This window comes from Aricia agestis, chromosome 2 (genome assembly GCF_905147365.1).
Source record: "Aricia agestis chromosome 2, ilAriAges1.1, whole genome shotgun sequence".
Lineage (NCBI taxonomy): Eukaryota > Metazoa > Arthropoda > Insecta > Lepidoptera > Lycaenidae > Aricia > Aricia agestis.
In genome coordinates this window covers 2,619,840-2,638,912 of record NC_056407.1, presented here as the reverse complement: position 1 = coordinate 2,638,912, position 19,073 = coordinate 2,619,840, and the positions used below count along the sequence as shown (strand labels likewise).

General features: G+C 39.9%; 5 protein-coding genes across 5 annotated transcripts; 2 read left to right on the top strand and 3 right to left on the bottom strand.

The window, feature by feature from the left end:
• Positions 1 to 1,744: 1,744 nt before the first annotated feature.
• On the bottom strand, positions 1,745 to 2,578 carry LOC121735622 (chorion class B protein PC10-like). Its single transcript, XM_042126520.1, has 2 exons — positions 2,497 to 2,578; positions 1,745 to 2,384 (listed from the first exon to the last, which is right to left on the bottom strand). The coding sequence occupies exons 1-2, from the start codon at positions 2,545 to 2,547 to the stop codon at positions 1,857 to 1,859; spliced, it is 579 nt and encodes a 192-aa protein (XP_041982454.1). The 5' UTR covers positions 2,548 to 2,578; the 3' UTR covers positions 1,745 to 1,856.
• A 772-nt stretch (positions 2,579 to 3,350) lies between these two features.
• On the top strand, positions 3,351 to 3,992 carry LOC121735707 (chorion class CA protein ERA.1-like). Its single transcript, XM_042126625.1, has 2 exons — positions 3,351 to 3,464; positions 3,602 to 3,992. Exons 1-2 carry the CDS (start codon positions 3,393 to 3,395, stop codon positions 3,965 to 3,967), a joined length of 438 nt encoding a protein of 145 aa, XP_041982559.1. The 5' UTR covers positions 3,351 to 3,392; the 3' UTR covers positions 3,968 to 3,992.
• Positions 3,993 to 6,150: 2,158 nt separating this feature from the next.
• Positions 6,151 to 6,801, bottom strand: LOC121736153 (chorion class A protein Ld19-like). Its single transcript, XM_042127239.1, has 2 exons — positions 6,738 to 6,801; positions 6,151 to 6,516 (listed from the first exon to the last, which is right to left on the bottom strand). The coding sequence occupies exons 1-2, from the start codon at positions 6,780 to 6,782 to the stop codon at positions 6,151 to 6,153; spliced, it is 411 nt and encodes a 136-aa protein (XP_041983173.1). The 5' UTR covers positions 6,783 to 6,801.
• Positions 6,802 to 10,107: 3,306 nt separating this feature from the next.
• Positions 10,108 to 10,944, bottom strand: LOC121735657 (chorion class A protein Ld5-like). Its single transcript, XM_042126561.1, has 2 exons — positions 10,814 to 10,944; positions 10,108 to 10,562 (listed from the first exon to the last, which is right to left on the bottom strand). The coding sequence occupies exons 1-2, from the start codon at positions 10,862 to 10,864 to the stop codon at positions 10,149 to 10,151; spliced, it is 465 nt and encodes a 154-aa protein (XP_041982495.1). The 5' UTR covers positions 10,865 to 10,944; the 3' UTR covers positions 10,108 to 10,148.
• A 3,462-nt stretch (positions 10,945 to 14,406) lies between these two features.
• Positions 14,407 to 15,308, top strand: LOC121735617 (chorion class B protein PC10-like). The gene is made up of 2 exons (XM_042126494.1): positions 14,407 to 14,559; positions 14,687 to 15,308. The coding sequence occupies exons 1-2, from the start codon at positions 14,512 to 14,514 to the stop codon at positions 15,233 to 15,235; spliced, it is 597 nt and encodes a 198-aa protein (XP_041982428.1). The 5' UTR covers positions 14,407 to 14,511; the 3' UTR covers positions 15,236 to 15,308.
• The last annotated feature ends 3,765 nt before the right edge of the window (positions 15,309 to 19,073 follow it).

Here is a 19,073-nt window from a genome sequence, read left to right as displayed (position 1 = left end):
AAGGATCCCATCATCAGATCACCACTTTTGTGAACATGGTACCAAATTAGAGTTAAACCCTATACAACACAAAAAGAATTTTGAAAATCGGTCCAGAAACGGCTGAGTAATCGTTGAACATACAAAAAAAAAGATACATACAGCCGAACGTATTACCTCCTCCTTTTTGGAAGTCGGTCAAAAATAGTCTTTGATCCTTCACGTGGTCTACTTCTTATCTGTGCGGTGTGCCAAATTTTCCTCTATTTCTTAGCTTTTATTAGTCTTAGCGTGATAAAATATATAGCCTATAGCCTTCCTCGATAAATGGGCTATCTAACACTGAAAGAATTTTTCAAATCGGACTTGCTGAGATTAGCGCGTCAAATAAGCCCTTTCATATAATTTCCTCCCGTTTTTTCCACATTTTGCTCTATTTCTTCGCTCTTATTAGTCTTAGCGTGATAAAATATAGCCTATAGCCTTCCTCGATAAATTACACTGAAATAATTTTTCAAATCGGACCAGTAGTTTAGCGCGTTCAAACAAACAAACAAACTAAGAAACTCTTCCGCTTTAAATAATATTATAAGTATAGATTACTCAATAACTTTTGAAGTCTTCTTAGCCGTGATAGTTTTCCATTTAAATTCAGCATATTTCCTGCTCTCGTGAATTTTTTTCACATAATTAGAAGCAACCGTTTAGCTGGTAGAAGAGGGGGGGGGGGAGGAGGACACTGGACTCTAACGATTTTTTTAACTTTAAAACTTCATATATTTCACAAATGAAATCCCTAAATCGAAAAATTATCTATGAATACTCGTAATATTTTTAAAAACCTATCCAACGATACCTACTATTGATGTGTAGGGGAGGTCCCATTTTGTATACCATTTTATCGGCACTATTCATATGTGCGTTCTTGCTGAATTGCAGCTTTGTAGGTCCTATAGTCTCTGAGCAAAACCGCGGACAGACAGACAGACGGACAGACGGCCGGACAAACCGAAACTATAAGGGTTCCTTGTTGACTGCGAAACCCTAAAAACTGCCTCAGTGGTAAAAACACTGCCAAATATGTACGAATAACAGTAAGGATTTAGAGACGGCACGTGCTATTCCTCAACTTAGAAACATGGACGATCAGCACGTGCCAACTTTTTGTCCACTTACGTGGACTAACTTGTCCAGTAGACGACACTCTGGTACAAGCAGCTCTTAGGTAAGAGGAAGAAAAAGTAACACATTGTTCTCAACTATCTTTTTACCGCTTGGGTTTTTCCAAGGCATACAGTTTTTTGTTTGCCTGCTCGTGCTTGTCCAATTTTCCTCCTGTTAGCATTTACGGGGTGCATTCTATTGTATTGCCTATTAACAATATGTAGAGAAACTTGTACAACTTAACTTGCGTTTTGCCCGGACCCGGACAAATAATACCCGGAATAATCTAGGTCCTGTATTATTTATAGGGATACTGGATTGAACTCAATTTTCAAAGTTTGTCCAGATGCAGAACGTGAAGAATATTGTTTCGCAGTACTTGCTCAGCTTGGTGGTAGTTATTTCCTTAATCGCGTGATATTGCTAGACATAACAAAGATTGTTTGTCCCACGTAATTTGATACATCATAACATAACAATTGTTACGATTTTGTATTCAGTATTATTGATTTCAGTGTAACCTGTGGGTTACACTGAAATCAATAATGGAATGTTTATACATTATACTTAGCCACAGCTTAAAGTGTATATAAAACATTAATCCATCCTGCCCCAGTCTTGCATTCAGACGTTTATTTAAGAAAAAAATGTATTTTTTGTGGAATTTTTCTTTACTTAAGGCATAATGTTGAAACTGTAGGCTGAAATAGCACTTAGACGATAGCAGCACCGCATCCACAGCCACCGAGACCGGCACCGTAGGGGAGACCGGCGCCGTAGCCGAGACCCGCACCGTAACCGAAACCGGCACCCTCCCAGCCCAGACCGGCGGCGCCGTAGCCGAGAGGACCGGCAGCGGCGTAGCCGAACGGAGCGGCGGCGATGTCCTCCGCGGTGATGGCGACGGCGCCGCTGCCGCAGTTGTAGGCCACGTTACCGGCGCCGGCGGTGGGCAGCACTCCCTCGAGACCGACGGTGCCCAGGAACGGCAGAGCTCCGGCGACGGCGAGGGCGCCCTCGATGGCGTTCTCGGAGGCTACGGACACGCCGACCGGGGAGATGGGGGAGGCGCTGGAGATGGCGAGGCCGGGGCCGTTGGAGGCGGCGAGGGCTTGAGCGGGGGCGGCGTATCCAAATCCAGCGTAGCCGGCACCGCAGGGAGCGGCGGCTAGTGGGGCGGCGGCGGCGCAGGGCGCTGCAGCCAGAGCTGGGTAAGCTCCGATGCACTGGGCGGAGATGCTCTGGAAAAATAAAAAATAATGTTAACTCTTTGCGCAAACTAAAACTCAAATACCTCAATTACCAGACTTTTTTAAAAACAAATGAACTAATTTTGGTTTATGAATTAATCACCTGGAGGACAAGCGCTTGAGCGCAGAGGACGAGGAGGGCCTTAGCAACCATTGTTATTATTTTATTTACGTTGAGTGACGGTCAATGAAAGCTTTTGTTTTATATATACTCATTTGGAGAAATTGCATGATGTAAAACGACCAATTTTGAAATACTACGTGACTTAAAGGGTTAACAACCTAAGTTCAATAATTGCAAGCGTCAATTGAGTTACGAGTAACGTGACAATGTTAAAGGAAAATATACATTTATTCAATAATTGTGTAAAATCTAGATACTTAAATAGAAACTAATTAACAGTATGAATAATTAAAGTTGTACATATAATTAAGGTCAACAAACATTATAAGATAAGCAATATAACAAAACATTTACAACCAACACCATAATTAAATACATTTTTCCATCTACACAAGTTGCGGACAATCAATAACAATATCAATACTAATATTTTAGTAATACTATTGTATTTTAGTCTAGTAACTTGTACTATTATTATCTATTCTGTGCTAGTAAGTAAATAAGTTATATTCAAAACAAACATTTTGATATTATGTTATTTATAATTAATAATAGTATGCAGATGTAACCAAAATAAAAACAATGGGTTTAAAATAACAATTCACACACACAATTATTTAGAATCTGATTTCCATTGTTTCAAATAACGGACGAACCTAAAACTTGTCAAAGGCAAAAATAAATCAGTTATAGATTATGAAATATTGAAAAAAAACGAAAATTAAAGAAAATTTAATGGATTTAGCAATTTCTTTAAAAATTTCCACTAAGAGTAGAAAGAAAACACGTACCTCAACAAATTACATAACAAGAAACATTTATGTAGCATTTGAATAATATAAAAAGTAAAGTAGGAGCTGTCCGGTCATTGTATAATGAACTCAGTCGATACAAACATGTCCTTCTTCGCCCTCCTCATCCTCGCCGTCCAGGCTTGCTTGATCCAGGTAAATTCCTTTTATCTAGTTTTATCCTTCTTTGTCTTCGATGACTTTGGTCAACAAGCTACTTAAATAGAGTTCGTTTGCTTCGTGGTTGTTGTAAATTGTGGCGTTTTATTAATCTACGTTATAAAATGTTTCAGAATGTATACAGCCAGTGCGCTGGAGCTTCATGGCCCGCCGCTGCGCTCGGCGCGGGCGCGTGGCCCGCCGCCGCGCTCGGGGCGGGCGCGTGGCCCGCGGCCGGCATAGCCCCCGCCGCGTGGGAGCTGGGCGCCCCCGGGCTGGCGCTGGCCGCGCCCGCCGTCGCCCTGGGCCCCGCCTACGGGGGCGCCGGCGTGGGGGAGGTGGCGGTCGCGGGTGAGCTGCCGGCCGCGGGCTCCACGCTAGTGGCCGGCCAGGTGCCCGTTCTTGGCGGCGTGGAGTTCGGAGGCGTCGTGCCCGCCGCCGGCACCGTCAGCATCGGCGGCAGCTGCGCCTGCGGCTGCGGTGGACCACTAGTCATCTAAATTAAATAAATAAGAGTTATTATTATTATATTGTTTCCTTTTATTTTCTGGCCCTATATCATCTACTACCTGTGGAGGATTAATCTTCTTCTTTTAAGATAATAGAATATATACACGCGATAAGCAAAATAGTCGTTGTCAATACCTATTAAATTAATTGATTGAACATGAAATTATAATAAATAATAATTCATTTATTAAATTTTACATGAGCGTATGTCTGTTCATAACAGGATAAGATTTCGTAGTCAAAACAAGTTGATTTTCAACGAGGTTTCGGAAATAAGCACACTTGATGAGCTCGATCACTCTACTATAATTCTTGGTTTTTAACTTTTTATATTCCAAACAGTTTAAACAGTTAGTTTAAGTACTTTATAAACAAACTATGATTAAGTATTTTTCATTATGCGAGTTTACAAGCCAGTGTATCTAAGACGCTTTTAGAGAGGGAATGCCTCGAAGAACCATAGTTGGGGCTTGGCTAATGAAACAGAATGTGTTCCCGATTATAATTTTATAAACTGTTAACTGTCCCACATAACTTTTGATTTGCTACTGCTGGGAACACGCGCGTTATTGGTAAATGCTGACTGATAACGCTTACTGACAATACGTACGTAAAATGCATTGTGAATTAAAAAATATTTTAGATAAGGAGGACTATACAGGATGTAACAAAAATAAGTGATAATACTTTAGGGCGTGTACGTGTTCCTTGTAGAGAGTTCACTGTGAAAGTAGCAGCGCTGAAAGACCAAAATTTTTTTTCACTTTTGTATGGGGAAACTCGTGACGCTCGGGCCCTTGCCCGAGCGTCAAATTTTTTCGTCTTTCATAGCTGCTACTTTCACAGTGAACTCTCTACAAGGAACACGTACACACCCTTAAGTATTATCACTTTTTTTTGTTACACACTGACATACATATATATATATATATATACTTATATTCGGTCAATTCACTATTCATACCGAATATTCGGCACGAAACACATACTTTTCGGGGGCGCGGTAGTTGGATTGAGACAAGTAGCAACCTGTTTTCCTCGTTGCGTTTTCTAACGAGTCATTTTCGTCAAACGAGTTGGATTTTTATTTGAAAACAGTTCGCCTAGATCGGAAGGCCGATCCTTACAAGTGGTGGTTAGCAAACGAAAAACAATACCCAAACCTTTCGAAAGCAAAGGCTTAACTCCTGGATGTAGCGTGTATAGTGAGAGGTTGTTTTCTGAGGCTGGCAACATTTACGATGATAAAACCGACTCCCAAGCTAAAAACAAATATAACATCCTTATAATATGAACTAAAAAGTATTAAATAATTTTTCCTATCTAATAATGCCTTTTTCCGAATTCAGGTAACACTCAACTAGGTACTTCTGTACTCAATCTTCATAATTTTGAAGTCGGTACCAGATATAAGTAGCTGAATCTTCAGTCTGCCAGAATATTTGAAACTTTTGTAACTGGCACAGCCGAACATATAACCTCCTCCTGTTTGGAAGTCGGTTAAAAAGCGTAATCGTTTGCTACCAAAATATGCTGAAAAGCTTGTTTTTATCCATCACAACTTACCACTGATCAATTTTAATTACTAAAGTGTTGTAATTTGGAAATAAATACATAATTCTGAGTAATATAACGTGGTTTTTTTACATCATTTGGTATTCGGTATTCGGCCGAATAGTACGTAATACGTAATATTCGGCCGAACATTCGTGACATCTTTATCTTATCTTATATCTTTAAACGAGCAATTCTTGTATATATATATATATATATATATATATATATATATATATATATATATATATATATATATATATATATATATATATATATATATATATATATATATATATATATAATATATATATATAATTGGAATCTCGGAATCGGTTCCAACGATTTTCATGAAATTGAGTAGGTATATAGGGGATTTCGGGGGCGATAAATCGATCTAGCTAGGAATCATTTTTAGAAAATGTGATTTTATTCATGTTTTATCGAATACCGAGCAAAGCTCGGTCAAATAGCTAATTTTGGTTATCGCGTGTATATAATATTCTATTATCTTAAAAGAAGAAGATTAATCCTCCAAATTTCTATACAGGTAGTAGATGATATAGGGCCAGAAAATAAAAGGAAACAATATAATAATAATAACTCTTATTTATTTAATTTAGATGACTAGTGGTCCACCACAGCCGCAGGCGCAGCTGCCGCCGATGCTGATGGTGCCGGCGGCGGGCACGACGCCTCCGAACTCCACGCCGCCGAGAACGGGCACCTGGCCGGCCACTAGCGTGGAGCCCGCGGCCGGCAGCTCACCCGCGACCGCAACCTCCCCCACGCCGGCGCCCCCGTAGGCGGGGCCCACGGCGACGGCGGGTGCGGCCAGTGCCAGCCCGGGGGCGCCCAGCTCCCACGCGGCGGGGGCTATGCCGGCCGCGGGCCACGCGCCCGCCCCGAGCGCGGCGGCGGGCCACGCGCCCGCGCCGATCGCAGCGGCGGGCCAAGCAGCTCCAGCGCACTGGCTGTATACATTCTAAAACATTTCAAAAGTCTGGTCAGAAAATCGCCACAGGTAAATGGAGAAACATTTTACGACAACCTTGTCCTGAACCAATGTAAGTTACATAAAAAATAAAAAGTAAAATGTGAAGATAAAAAAATGATTAATAACTACCTAGCTTAAAAATTTCAGAAGTTGAAAAGATTAAAGTCAATGAAGGCAAAGAAAAATAAGACTAAATATAAGGAATTTACCTGGAGCATGCAAGCTTGGATGGCGAGGAGGAGGAGGGCGAACATTTTGCTGGTTGATGATTTGTTGTTCTACAAATTACAATGATGTCCCAAACCAATTCTGACTTTTATATAAAACCCATCAATTGGTTGAGAAATTCAAAATACGTGACATTTCTTTTGTGAAAATATGTAGAACATTACATAAAACATTCTAAATAACAAACCATTCATGAAACATTTCCCTTGCGAAGAATAACACCGTTAAACATTTCTTCAGTTGCCATGACTAGGTAATTGTATAGTTAATTAAAATGATACAATTTAAAGGGCTTAATAGGTATTCCTTTTTTAGACGATCAATAAAATCTTAACCCCAAGTGAGGTAGCCGCCCGTGCGCTCGGTCCCATCTTGGAGGAAAGAGTGCAAACCTCCTTTTCGCGATAATTCGGAAACTTTGCGTCCTACAAAAATTCGCAGACCCAATTTGTAGTAAAACGCTTTGCCTACAAATAATATGTTTCTCTCTCTCTCTCTTTGCCCTAAATTTAAAACTTGAAAGTTATAATGTACACGCACAAAAATAAAAGTACTTATCTACTAGGCAATCAAGACATGGAATCTTCATCACCTTAATTAGCGATGAAAACTTGTCTATGCTATTTTTATTGAAATAAGCGTAGCACCTGCTACCTGACAAAATTTTAGCTTTCTCTCCTTTTAAGACATCTGAGCCGTATATTTTGGTACTATCAGAGAAGTTGATTCATAGGGTGATGGCGGACCTATGTTATTTGGTCGCCTTTTGTCAAACCCAGCCGACAGATCACGATTCACGACTTACATTGAATTGACATAATCCGACCAACCGATTCTTACCGATTCTTCGATAGTACATCTTCGTCTTATGGCGAGTCGCGATTTTACTATATTTTATACTAAGTAGTGATTGTTGTTCCATCTATATTTAACTTTGAAAAACGTATTCGTGGATCGTAGTCGCGCCCTTGAATTAATAAATTTATTAAAGTTTTTATTTGCAAATTATTGATGATTGACAGTTTTACCTATTAACCTAAAATAACTTACTTAGCTAAAAATAATAAATTCAATTTTATAACCGTACTAAATTCTTGTCAAGTGTCAACATATTTTATGCAAACTTTATTAATGCCGACATTATACTTAGTAAGGTAGTATTGTATAAATTGTATAATATAATATCTAATAGTATTTTTATTTGTTACTAAGAGTGACATTGTAACGAAATTGCTTAACAGCACAAATTACAAACGAAATTAAATGACCAAACATTGTAACTCGTATATTATTTCAACTAAACTACGTAATAATATCTGTACTATGGTATTATTTGATGATGGTATATTTCGACTTTTTATTAAACTATAACGTTACTAGATAACGCGTGACGCCCTCAACTCCATTACGCATAAATTTGTTTGTCGCGAGGGAACCGTACCTTTTTCCGGGATAAAAAGTATCCTATATGTCCTTTCCTGGGACTCAAAGTATCGCCATACCAAATTTCAGGAAAATCGGCTCACCGGTTTAGACATTAGGCGTGAAAAGTTAACAAACAAACGGACTTTCGCATTTATAATATTAGTAAGATATATTGATGAACAGGGACTTAAGTGTCTAAACACACTAGACTAGGCAAATTCCGCATGATAACGCCGCGCCCGCAATACTATATGTATTTTAAATTACCGATGACCTCCGATGACACACTATTTCGTCGCGTTCCGTCCGTATTTTGTATGCGTTTGACATTGCGGACGTATGCGGAATTTACGCCGCGTAAGCTTGACTTCGGCCTAGTGTGTTTAGACACTTAGGTCTTAGGGCATAGCGACATAATATATTACTACTGTAACTAAAGGTATGTTTAAGCATAAGCTCTTAAGGCCAAGACTTGTCTTGATTCTTGAACTTCTTTTACCTTACCTATGTAGTAGCATTTAGCAAGCTCTGTATTTTCCGAGATACAGCTTGTTCAGTACTCCCTTAAATATTATTAGTTGTTAAGATATAATTTATAAAATAAATCGCCATTATAACTATGACTAAGCCAAACCCCAAGACTCCCAAGGCTTACATACAATAAAATTGCTTGTGATCACTGTGATATTGTAGTGTAGCGGCCAAACCGCTCGTTCGCGTGGACGCATAATAAAATCCAGCCTAAATGCTTGATTGGTTGTGTGGTCGCTTCGACGAATCTAGTAATTTCAGATGATATATGTACATATTATAAAACCGTAATGCACCACAGTAATATCATTTTACTACTTACTGTAACTAATATATTTAGATGAGGAGACCCTAGGGCCGTTTTTAGGGTTCCGTATTCAACAAGGAACCCTTATAGTTTCGGCCTGTCTGTCCGTTTGTCCGGCTGTCCGCGGTTTTGCTCAGAGACTAAAGGACCTACAAAGCTGTCATTTGGCATGAATGTATAAATTAATGATGTCGACAAAATGGTACATGAAATCTTAACAAAATATGTTTTTTATGGTCCTTCCCTACACATCAAGCAGGGTTGAATTTTTTTTTCACGTCCACCCCATCATGTGGGGTTTCTGCTTCTGGAAATGTAAAAAAATTCACGGGAGTAGGAAATAATATGCTGAATTTAAAAGGAAAACTATCACGGCTAGGAACATTTCATATTTTTTTTATGTTTCAGTTGTTGGGCCTTTCACACTATGGGGTTGGGGACCCCTCAAATTTTTAATAATTTTTCCATTGTTGTATCAAAATCTTAATGCAGTTCACAGACTACATCTACTTACCAAATTTCTATAGCATATAACTCTTATAGGTTCGGAGAAAAGTGGCTGTGACATACGAACGGATAGACAGACAGACAGACATGACGAATCTATAAGGGTTCCGTTTTTTGCAATTTGGCTACGGAACCCTAAAAAGATATGTACGTTCAAAAATCCAAAAAAAATGCCAGATTTTCCGCTGTATTCAAACATCCAGAAAACAAATTTGGCTAGATTTTACATAAAAAAATAAAACAGGAACACACTCTAAAGCCTTGCTTTAAGCTTAAACGAAAAAAGCACTTAAATCGATTAAGTTTTGGAGAAGAAATCAGGGAACAACGAATCGTCCTTTTCTGTTCATAATTTTCAATTCAAGTTGCAGTTGTCTCTATCACGCTCAGCGGGGGGGGGGGGGGGGGGGGAGGCTTGAGGTTAGGGAAACAGCAATAGATTTTACAAAGCTAGTTCTAGCCCTTGGTATCCTAAGCTCTACGTGTCGGCCTCATTCTTGCTATGTTCCTGTTTCTTTATTATATCAAATAAATATAACTAAATATTTTTAAGAAGAAGGTAGTAAAATGAGAAGAGAATATCAGTCGATAATAATAATACTATATTTGGTCAGTTCATAATCTAGTAGAAATAGGGGCCTCCGCAGCCGCAGGCGCAGCTGCCGGCGATGGAGACCGATCCGGCGGCGGGGACGGCACCTCCGAACTCCACGGCACCGAGGATGGGCACCTGACCGGCTACCAGGGTCGATCCGGCGACTGGCAGCTCACCAGCCACGGCTACCTCGCCGACTCCGGCGCCGCCGTAAGCGGGGCCGGCGATGCCAGCGCCGTAGGGGCCAATTCCGTAGCCGGGACCGGCGAGGCCGAGGCCGTAGGGAGCGGCGATCTCGGCGCCGTAGCCGTAGGGGCCAGCGAAGCCGAAGGGGGCGGCGATCTCCGCGCCGTAGCCGCAGGGGGCGGCCGCGGCAAGACTCCAGGGGGCGGCGAGTTCAGCGCCACATCCGTACCCACCGATGATCTGGCTGAAGGCAGTCTGAAATAATATTCATAGATCATGAGTTTTACGATTATCGGACAATAATAACATTATACGTTATGAAACATATTTTTTTCCCGTATCCATACTCCAGAGACTCGTGTTTTCAACAACAAATTGATTGATAGATAGATTGATAGATCATTTCAAATTCTATAAATGTGGTGATTATGGTTGATGGTTCACACACATTTGACGCAGTCAAGAGGACTTTGAATTATATGCAATATGCATGGATCATCATTTACCTGGAGCAGGCAGGCCTGTACGGCGAGGATGAGGAATGCGAAGGAAGACATGTTTGTTTTGACTGTTAGGTACACAATGATCACCAAAGAAATAGTTCTGTTTTTATATTTGTTAGAGTAATACTACTAGAGACATAGTTTTGAAATAACTTGAACGTGTTTATCGACTGACTCTAAGGCTGGTTTTATAGTTAAGCGTTTCGGCAGCGCCGTCGGAGCGCCGCGCGTTCGAAGATGTATGGGGGTAGTAGTAGCGTTTTAAAGTCGCGCGCTTGAGCAGCGCCGTTCGTCCATACGTTTGTTACAGCTTTGAACGCGCGCGCTCCAACGGCGCTGCGAAACGCATAACTATAAAACCAGCCTAATCTATTAAGAAATGTACTCGGGTTTGCAATTTTGGGCTCCTGTTTTCTTAATTATAGAATTAGATATCTTCTAAGAGCTCAACATTATGTTCTTTGGCTGTCTTAAAAACAAATATATTTATTGTTAACAATAATTGTTAATACCATAGAGCAGGGGTCACCAAATGGCAAACCGCGGTCCGCATCCGGACCATAGTGTGCGGACCAAGCATGTTCGAAGATGATCTTCGTTCATCTTAGGACTTCAACATCTCCAGGATTTAATGTCAATATTATAGCTTGCACCAATATTTCACTCCAAACTTCAGAGAGATAATTAGCTACAAAAATGGTTACTTTTCTCATTGATATCTAAAAATACTTTTCTCATTGATATCTAATAAAATTTGTATTTTTTTTATATAAAATGTGTGGACCGCGAAGGTCATTTCATGTCTTAAAACGGACCCCGGGCGAAACTAAGTGGTAACCCCTGCCATAGAGGTTAATTGTGATTAATACGTTTAAAATCGTTTTCTTACTACACTTTTTTGTTGTTTCTCTCACGGACGTAAAAAAATACTCTATAAAAATAAAATCGCTGAAATTTTGGCGATTTTGTGGATTACAAATATTAGCAATGATAATAATAATAATGATCAAACCCATAATTATTATGGGTTTCATTATTATTATTATTATTATTATTATTATCATTAATCATTAATTACTAATCAAGGCTTGGGGGCAGGTGGACAAGATCTTTGGAAATAACCATAATACCTATCAAAGTTCTTGTGCACCAACTTGACTTATAAGTTACTTATAAGTCATATTACTACGAGTATATTATGTTCGGCTGTGGATATATTTTTATTTTTGTATGTTCAACGAGTACTCCGTCGTTTGAGAACCGATTTTAGATTTTTTTTTGTTGTAATAGGTTTCACTCCAATTTGTATCATGTTAACAAAAGTGGTGACCTGATGATGTGATCCATGAGTAATCGAGGGATCTCCTCAAAATTTATATGGAAACACATGGTGATTTTAGTTTTATGAGAAGTATCCTAAGCATATTATGCTACCAAAAAGTAAGATTTTGCACCATGGTATGCTATGGTGCCGAAGATACTATGAGAAGTTCGGATTCCTTATGGATATAAGTTCGGGGGTTGGGGGCTAGGGCGCTATTTTAAGAACTGAAAGCATAATATGCTACTATGCAAATTACATTCATCATCATCAGTACCACGTCGGGGTCAGCAATATGAAATGTCACATATTAAGTATATTTTTATCGTTTGTTTATTTCAGTATCTAGGCAACAAAATTACTACAACGTTTTTATGAAATGCTGCGCCAATTTGCTGCGATTGAGTTAAATTGGGGACGGATATATTTCCGCACTCGCGCCTTGGCTCAAAAAGCTCTCTACTAGTTCTGAGCTACCCTAGCCTCCCTATATCTAATTATTATATTATTATTTATCCTAAATTGACCTGAGCATATCAAGGAATATCTGTAAGAAGAAATACCCCTAACAACAATAAAAATAATATAGTTATGAGTTATCTATTAAGTATGTAACAAACGTATATCTAAATAAATATCTAAGTAAATCGTCAGTCAAATATTACGTGACTGACGATTTACTTAGATATTTTGCTTAGGCTTTGGATATCGACCTCAATTAATATCCCACTTTTGGCTTGTTGTCACGTATCTAAGGTCTTGTTTTCATGTCATTAAATTTGACTCTACAAAACGATAATTATTGGTCCCTCCCTCCTCCCAGAGACTTGGGAACATCCAACTGTTAAAGCCTTGAAATATAATAATAATTGTTTTATATAGCTAAGAATACAGAACCTTTGGTTTCGTTTTGTAAAGTTTCATTAGTACTAGTTGATTTAAAGGATATCTTTAAATTGGTTTTATTTCACCATAAGTATATAAATGTGCATTAATTTTATGTTTGGATTCAACAAAAGAGATTTGAGGATAATGATGTTTTATTTGTCGGTTGCACTTGTTATTGCGGGTTTTCAGTAGAAGTAGGGGCCGTTGCAGCCGCAGGCGCAGCTGCCGCCGATGGAGACCGCGCCGCCGGCGGGCACGATGCCGCCGAACTCCACGGCGCCGAGGATGGGCACCTGGCCGGCTACAGCGGTGGCACCGGATACTCCCAGCTCGCCGGCCACGGCAACCTCGCCAATACCAGCGCCACCGTAAGCGGGGCCGGCGGCGTAGGGGCCGAAGCCGTAGCCGGGTCCGGCGAGGCCGAAAGGAGCAGCAATCTCAGCGCCGTAGCCGTAGGAGCCGGCGAGGCCGCAGGGAGCGGCGATCTCAGCGCCGTAGCCGTACGGGCCGGCGAAGCCGAATGGGGCGGCGATCTCCGCGCCGTAGCCGTACGGGCCGGCTAGGCGGAAGGGGGCGGCGAGTTCAGCTCCATATCCACAACCACCGATGCCGTAGCTGCCGATGATCTGGCTGAATGCTCCCTGAAAAATAAATAATTAATGAAAAAGTTGCTTGATTTGATTCATTACTAATTTGTTTTTAAAGTTTAATCAATTATTATTAAGGTTTTTAAAAAATTACCTGCAACAGGCAAGCGGCGAGAACAACGAATGCGAAAGACATTTTGGTTGAATTGTGTTGTGTACAATGATTTCCAGTGACCTGATTCCTCTTTTTATATGCTTTTAAAATATTATACTAAAATACTATCAAATACGTGATTAATACGAAGCCTCAAAAGCGCCCACTTATCACCATATTGTATCCTTGAAAAATATTGATACAGCAAAAGTAAACAATGTTTTAACTTTTACAGAATATAATACAATTTAATAAATTAGGAAGACGACGACAAATATGTTTTTTGAACTTGGTATACCTTTCTTGTCACGAAACATGATCTTTGTTTTAAATAAATATTGCATAGTTTAATTTTAAGTATATCCCTAAAATCATATTAATATGGTCACTATGAATGACTGTAGGGTCTTTATTTTTAGTCGAAATATGCTAAGTATTATTTAAAAATAACTAACGAAGAAAGGCAATGACACTATTTTCTTTTCTAATTGAAGTCAAGGTCATTTAGTTAAATGATTCAAGAGACGACCTCGACAGAAGCGTCATAATTAAATAACACGACCTTGAAAGACAAAGATAAGAATTTCCAACACATTAACCCACAGAAACAAATCCCTCGCGTCACGTATTCTTTCCCAATATTGATCATTGTAACATAACTCGAACGATAAATTAATTGTATTTTTAATATATAAGCACCCGCAGCAGTTTCGAGGACATTGTCAAGTCGATCCTTGATACACAAGTCAAAATGTTCAAAGCCGTACTCTTCGTCTGCGCCCAGGCGCTCCTCATCCAGGTAATTAGAATAATTGACAAACAAAGTTGATTTTTGAAGAGTAATATAAAGAAGAAGATGCAGGGAAAGATGGAGATTCCTAGCAGAACGAGAATCTAGAGATCTTAAAGTAAAATTTGTATTTCAGAGCATATCCGCCCAATGCTTGGGCGCTTACCCAGCTCTGGCTGCAGCCCCCTGCGCCGCCGCCGCCCCACTAGCCGCCGCTCCCTGCGGTGCCGGCTACGCTGGATTTGGATACGCCGCCCCCGCTCAAGCCCTCGCCGCCTCCAACGGCCCCGGCCTCGCCATCTCCAGCGCTTCCCCCATCTCCCCGGTCGGCGTGTCCGTAGCCTCCGAGAACGCCATCGAGGGCGCCCTCGCTGTCGCCGGAGCTCTGCCGTTCCTGGGCACCGTCGGTCTCGAGGGAGTGCTGCCCACCGCCGGCGCCGGTAACGTGGCCTACAACTGCGGCAGCGGCGCCGTCGCCATCACCGCGGAGGACATCGCTGCCGCTCCGTTCGGCTACGCCGCCGCCGGTCCCCTCGGCTACGAGGGCGTCGGTCTCGGCTACGGCGCTGGTCTCGGTTACGGCGCCGGTCTCGGCTACGGCGCCGGTCTCGGCTACGGCCCCGGTCTCGGCTACGGCACCGGTCTCGGCTACGGCGGTTGCGGATGCGGTCCTGCTATCATCTAAATATGATAGATCTATCTCGTCTCCCGACCGATCTGCGTCACGCTTTCAAATATACCATAACTTTCAATCGAAACAATTTCTTTTTATCTCAATCCTCAAATCACAAATCTACAAATATTTTTAAAAATACATTGCACGTTTTTAAGCTCGGAAGAATCATTCGAATAAATATTTGTATAAATTATTCGAATATTTAATATTTGTGCTGGTTCACTGAGCAGTCTAAGGCATCTTACAGAGGAACGGCACGTGTCGGCGGCAGTCGACGTCAGTCGGCGGCATGTGTCGGCAGCAGTCGCCGGCAGTTGATGGCACATGTCGGCGGCAGTTGACGGCAGTTGACGGCAGTCGACCGAGCTTAGCCCGTTTCAGCCCGGCCGCACATTGTCCGAATCTGATCATATCAGAAACAGTTGAATTTCGCCGGACCGCCACCCCGCACACTATCCGAAATATCCTTCCGGCGAGTTCGAGCTCACTCGGCTCAGTACAAAATGTAAGAGACAGCGCGAACGTTAAACTGTTTCAGATCAGAAATTTCGGACAATGTGCGGCCGGGCTAAACCAGTCGAGTATAGCCCGGCCGCACATTGTCCGGTCCTAAAACGATTGTATGTTTACTTATGTTTACTTAATGTTAGTGTTTACTGTTTACTAATGGTCAGATTTTCAAAATTATTTTTTTGTTGTAAAGATTGCCCGAATTTGATACCATGTTTACAATAAAATCGGCCAAGTGCGAGTCAGACTCGCGCAGGAAGGGTTCCGTACCGTTATAGAGAAAAAAATAGGTCAAAAGTTGTGTTTTTTGTATGGGAGCCCCCTTAAATTTAAATTATATTCTAATTTTTTTTCTGTGAAAATTTCAACAGCCTGCCTGTTGTCATTATTGATATCGAGCAAAAAAGGCCAAAAAAATCATGTTTGTTGTATGGGCCCTTAAATATTGATTTTATTTTGTTTTCAGTACTTGTTGTTATAGCGTGGGAGAGCCATACTTCGCCACGAATTGGCCGGCTCGACCGGAGAAATACCACGTTCTCACAGAAAACCGGCGTGAAATAGCGCTTGCGCTGTGTTTCGCCGAGTGAATGAGTTTACCGGAGGCCCAATCCCCTACCCTATTCCCTTCCCTACCCTCCCCTATTCCCTTGCTTTCCCTTCTCTACCCTCCTCTATTCCCTTCCCTTCCTTACCGTCCCCTATTACCCTGTTCCCTCTTAAAAGGCCGGCAACGCACTTGCAGCTCTTCTGATGCTGCGAGTGTACATGGTCGACGGAAGTTGCTTTCCATCAGGTGACCCATTTGCTCGTTTGCCCCCTTATTTCATAAAAAAAAAATAGCGGCAACAGATATACACAATCAGTAAAAAATTCTGAACTCTCCCTGTAACGGTTTTTGAGATACAGCCTGGAGACAGACAGACGGACAGACAACGAAGTCTTAGTAATAGGGTCCCGTTTTTAGGGTTCCGTAGCCAAATGGCAAAAAATGGAAACATTATAGATTCGTCATGTCTGTCTGTCTGTCTGTCTGACTGTCCGTCCGTATGTCACAGCCATTTTTCTCCGAAACTATAAGAGCTATACTATTAAAACTTGGTAAGTAGATGTAGTCTGTTAACCGCATTACGATTTTGATACAGAAATGGAAAAATTATCAAAAATTTTAGGGGTCATCATAGGTACAACTGAAACAAAAAAAAAGGATTTTTCAAAACGATAAGTATCTAAGGTTCAAGTTTCCTGGGACTTTGATGTAAATGTACAATTTCGTGTGTAATATAGATCCAAATAAAATAGTCGTAGATGGGTGTTCAATTTTCTAAATCTCGATGTTAATAACATACATTCACGCGGACGAACTTGCGGGCAACAGCTAGTAATATTTATAGTAATGACAACATCAAATAAATTAATGACCAATGCCTCGACAAATAACAACAATGCAAAATCAAAGTTTATTGTTTCACTCTTTTGGTGAAATTCTACTTGCCTCTAAAAGTTTTATCAATTATTTTCCTTTATATTCATTTTATTTTTTTCATGTGAGGTTTTATTTCTATAACCCCTAGGTAGCATCTAACTAAGCAGTTATTTTATATTTTATTTAAAACTGACTTAAATTATTATTTACAAAAAAATTAAAACCGGTTTCCAAGTGAAAAAATTATATTAAACTTATTCTTAAATTAACTAAAAAGTAATGAATAATTCTTTCTCTTTAGTAGTGCCTCTTTCAGAATTTGCCTAAGCCTCAAGTATTTCTATATGCTATCTTCATAATTTTAAAGTCAGTACCAGCTCAGAATCGTGAATTTTATGACAAAATATTTTGTTAAAAATGAAATTATTATTTTGTTAAAAATAATAATTTCACTCTTTTTAGATAATATGTATAAGGCTTTCTGTAAAGACTAATCTATTCTGCATAGTGATTGGTGACTTTGGATTTAGGATACAACTTCACAATATGAAAAATCATTACTTAGCTGATTTCTGGGTCCCTACCACTTCTGAATTTCTTAAAGAACTCCAAGCCACTCCACACACTGTATAATATTATGCTGAAAATGAAATGATCGAGAAGTGAAAACATCTTTCCCTAAAGGCTCTAGAGTTCTGTTCTGTGATTTTCGTTCTATTATAGCATTTCCACATGGAATCTCATCAGCTCAGCATAAAAAATATGCTTAAACTACTTAAAATACATTAATAAAACTATATTATTTGTGTATAATATAGTTCCGATGATCAAATTGTCACATTGGTAAACCCAAAACTTAGGGTCAACTTATACTAACTAGAGTACTTTTTAATTTTCTGAAATTCAGTAAATTACAGTGGGGTCCTCATATTGCCAATCTTGCAGATAGGCTCAGTTCTGCAGCATACGCAGTCAGAAAAATACGGGAAATTTCTGACAAAGACACAGCAAGACTAGTATATTTCAGTTATTTTCATAGTAGAATGTCGTATGGCATCCTCTTATGGGGAAACGCTGCCGACATTAATACGATTTTTGTGCTGCAGAAGCGAGCTATACGTTCAATTTATAAAATGTCTGAAGAAAATCTCTGAGAGAAAAGTTTAAAGAAATTGGTATTCTAACTGTTGCTTCTCAATAAATTTGGGTAATGTATTATATATTAGAAAGAATCTTAGTAAATTTACAACCAAAAGCGACAGTCACGGAAGAAACACTAGAAATAAGTATAAACTAGAAATACCGGTGATCAGACTTAGTAAAGTTAGTAAATCTTTTAAATGTCAATGTATACGCCTTTACAATAAAATCCCAGAAAACGTTCAAAATCTTTCCATTAATAAATTTAAAAAAGTAGTCAAAGAGCGTTTGTGTGCCAAAGCCATAAGGTCAATGATTTCATAAACGATGGCACATCTTGGGAGTAGGATGGCTGCTTGCAAGGCTATTTCTACATAATATTTCATGACTTACAATTATGTATGTATGTTGACATTGTATATATAATTTTAAGTTACAACATTGTAAACCTTATTTTAAAAGATTAATTTTTTCTCACTTTTTTGGTAAAAAAGTGGGCCCCGTGCGAATTTCTTACGCCGGTTCTTCTCGCCGGGCTAGTTCCCGAACCGGTGGTAGGCATCATGTAGACGTTCAGAGAATATTTGCAAAAATTTATTCTGAATAAAAAAGTTTGAGTTTGAGATTCCTGATCAGTTAATATTAAGTACTTATTATATTGATCAATATTAATGTGTTATACCTATTATGGCTGATTTTTATTCTTTTTTTTTGTGTAATGTTTTTTTTATCATTTAAATAATATGCTTTTAGTTGCTTTTGAGTTATGGT

Coding starts and splice junctions, on each gene's coding strand:
- LOC121735617 (XM_042126494.1), top strand. CDS start 14,512: ATGTTCAAAGCCGTACTCTTCGTCTGCGCCCAGGCGCTCCTCATCCAG. Junction 14,560..14,686: donor CCCAGGCGCTCCTCATCCAG/GTAATTAGAATA, acceptor TTTGTATTTCAG/AGCATATCCGCCCAATGCTT.
- LOC121736153 (XM_042127239.1), bottom strand. CDS start 6,782: ATGTTCGCCCTCCTCCTCCTCGCCATCCAAGCTTGCATGCTCCAG. Junction 6,517..6,737: donor TCCAAGCTTGCATGCTCCAG/GTAAATTCCTTA, acceptor GAAATGTTTTAG/AATGTATACAGCCAGTGCGC.
- LOC121735657 (XM_042126561.1), bottom strand. CDS start 10,864: ATGTCTTCCTTCGCATTCCTCATCCTCGCCGTACAGGCCTGCCTGCTC. Junction 10,563..10,813: donor TACAGGCCTGCCTGCTCCAG/GTAAATGATGAT, acceptor ATATTATTTCAG/ACTGCCTTCAGCCAGATCAT.
- LOC121735707 (XM_042126625.1), top strand. CDS start 3,393: ATGAACTCAGTCGATACAAACATGTCCTTCTTCGCCCTCCTCATCCTC. Junction 3,465..3,601: donor TCCAGGCTTGCTTGATCCAG/GTAAATTCCTTT, acceptor AAAATGTTTCAG/AATGTATACAGCCAGTGCGC.
- LOC121735622 (XM_042126520.1), bottom strand. CDS start 2,547: ATGGTTGCTAAGGCCCTCCTCGTCCTCTGCGCTCAAGCGCTTGTCCTC. Junction 2,385..2,496: donor CTCAAGCGCTTGTCCTCCAG/GTGATTAATTCA, acceptor TTATTTTTCCAG/AGCATCTCCGCCCAGTGCAT.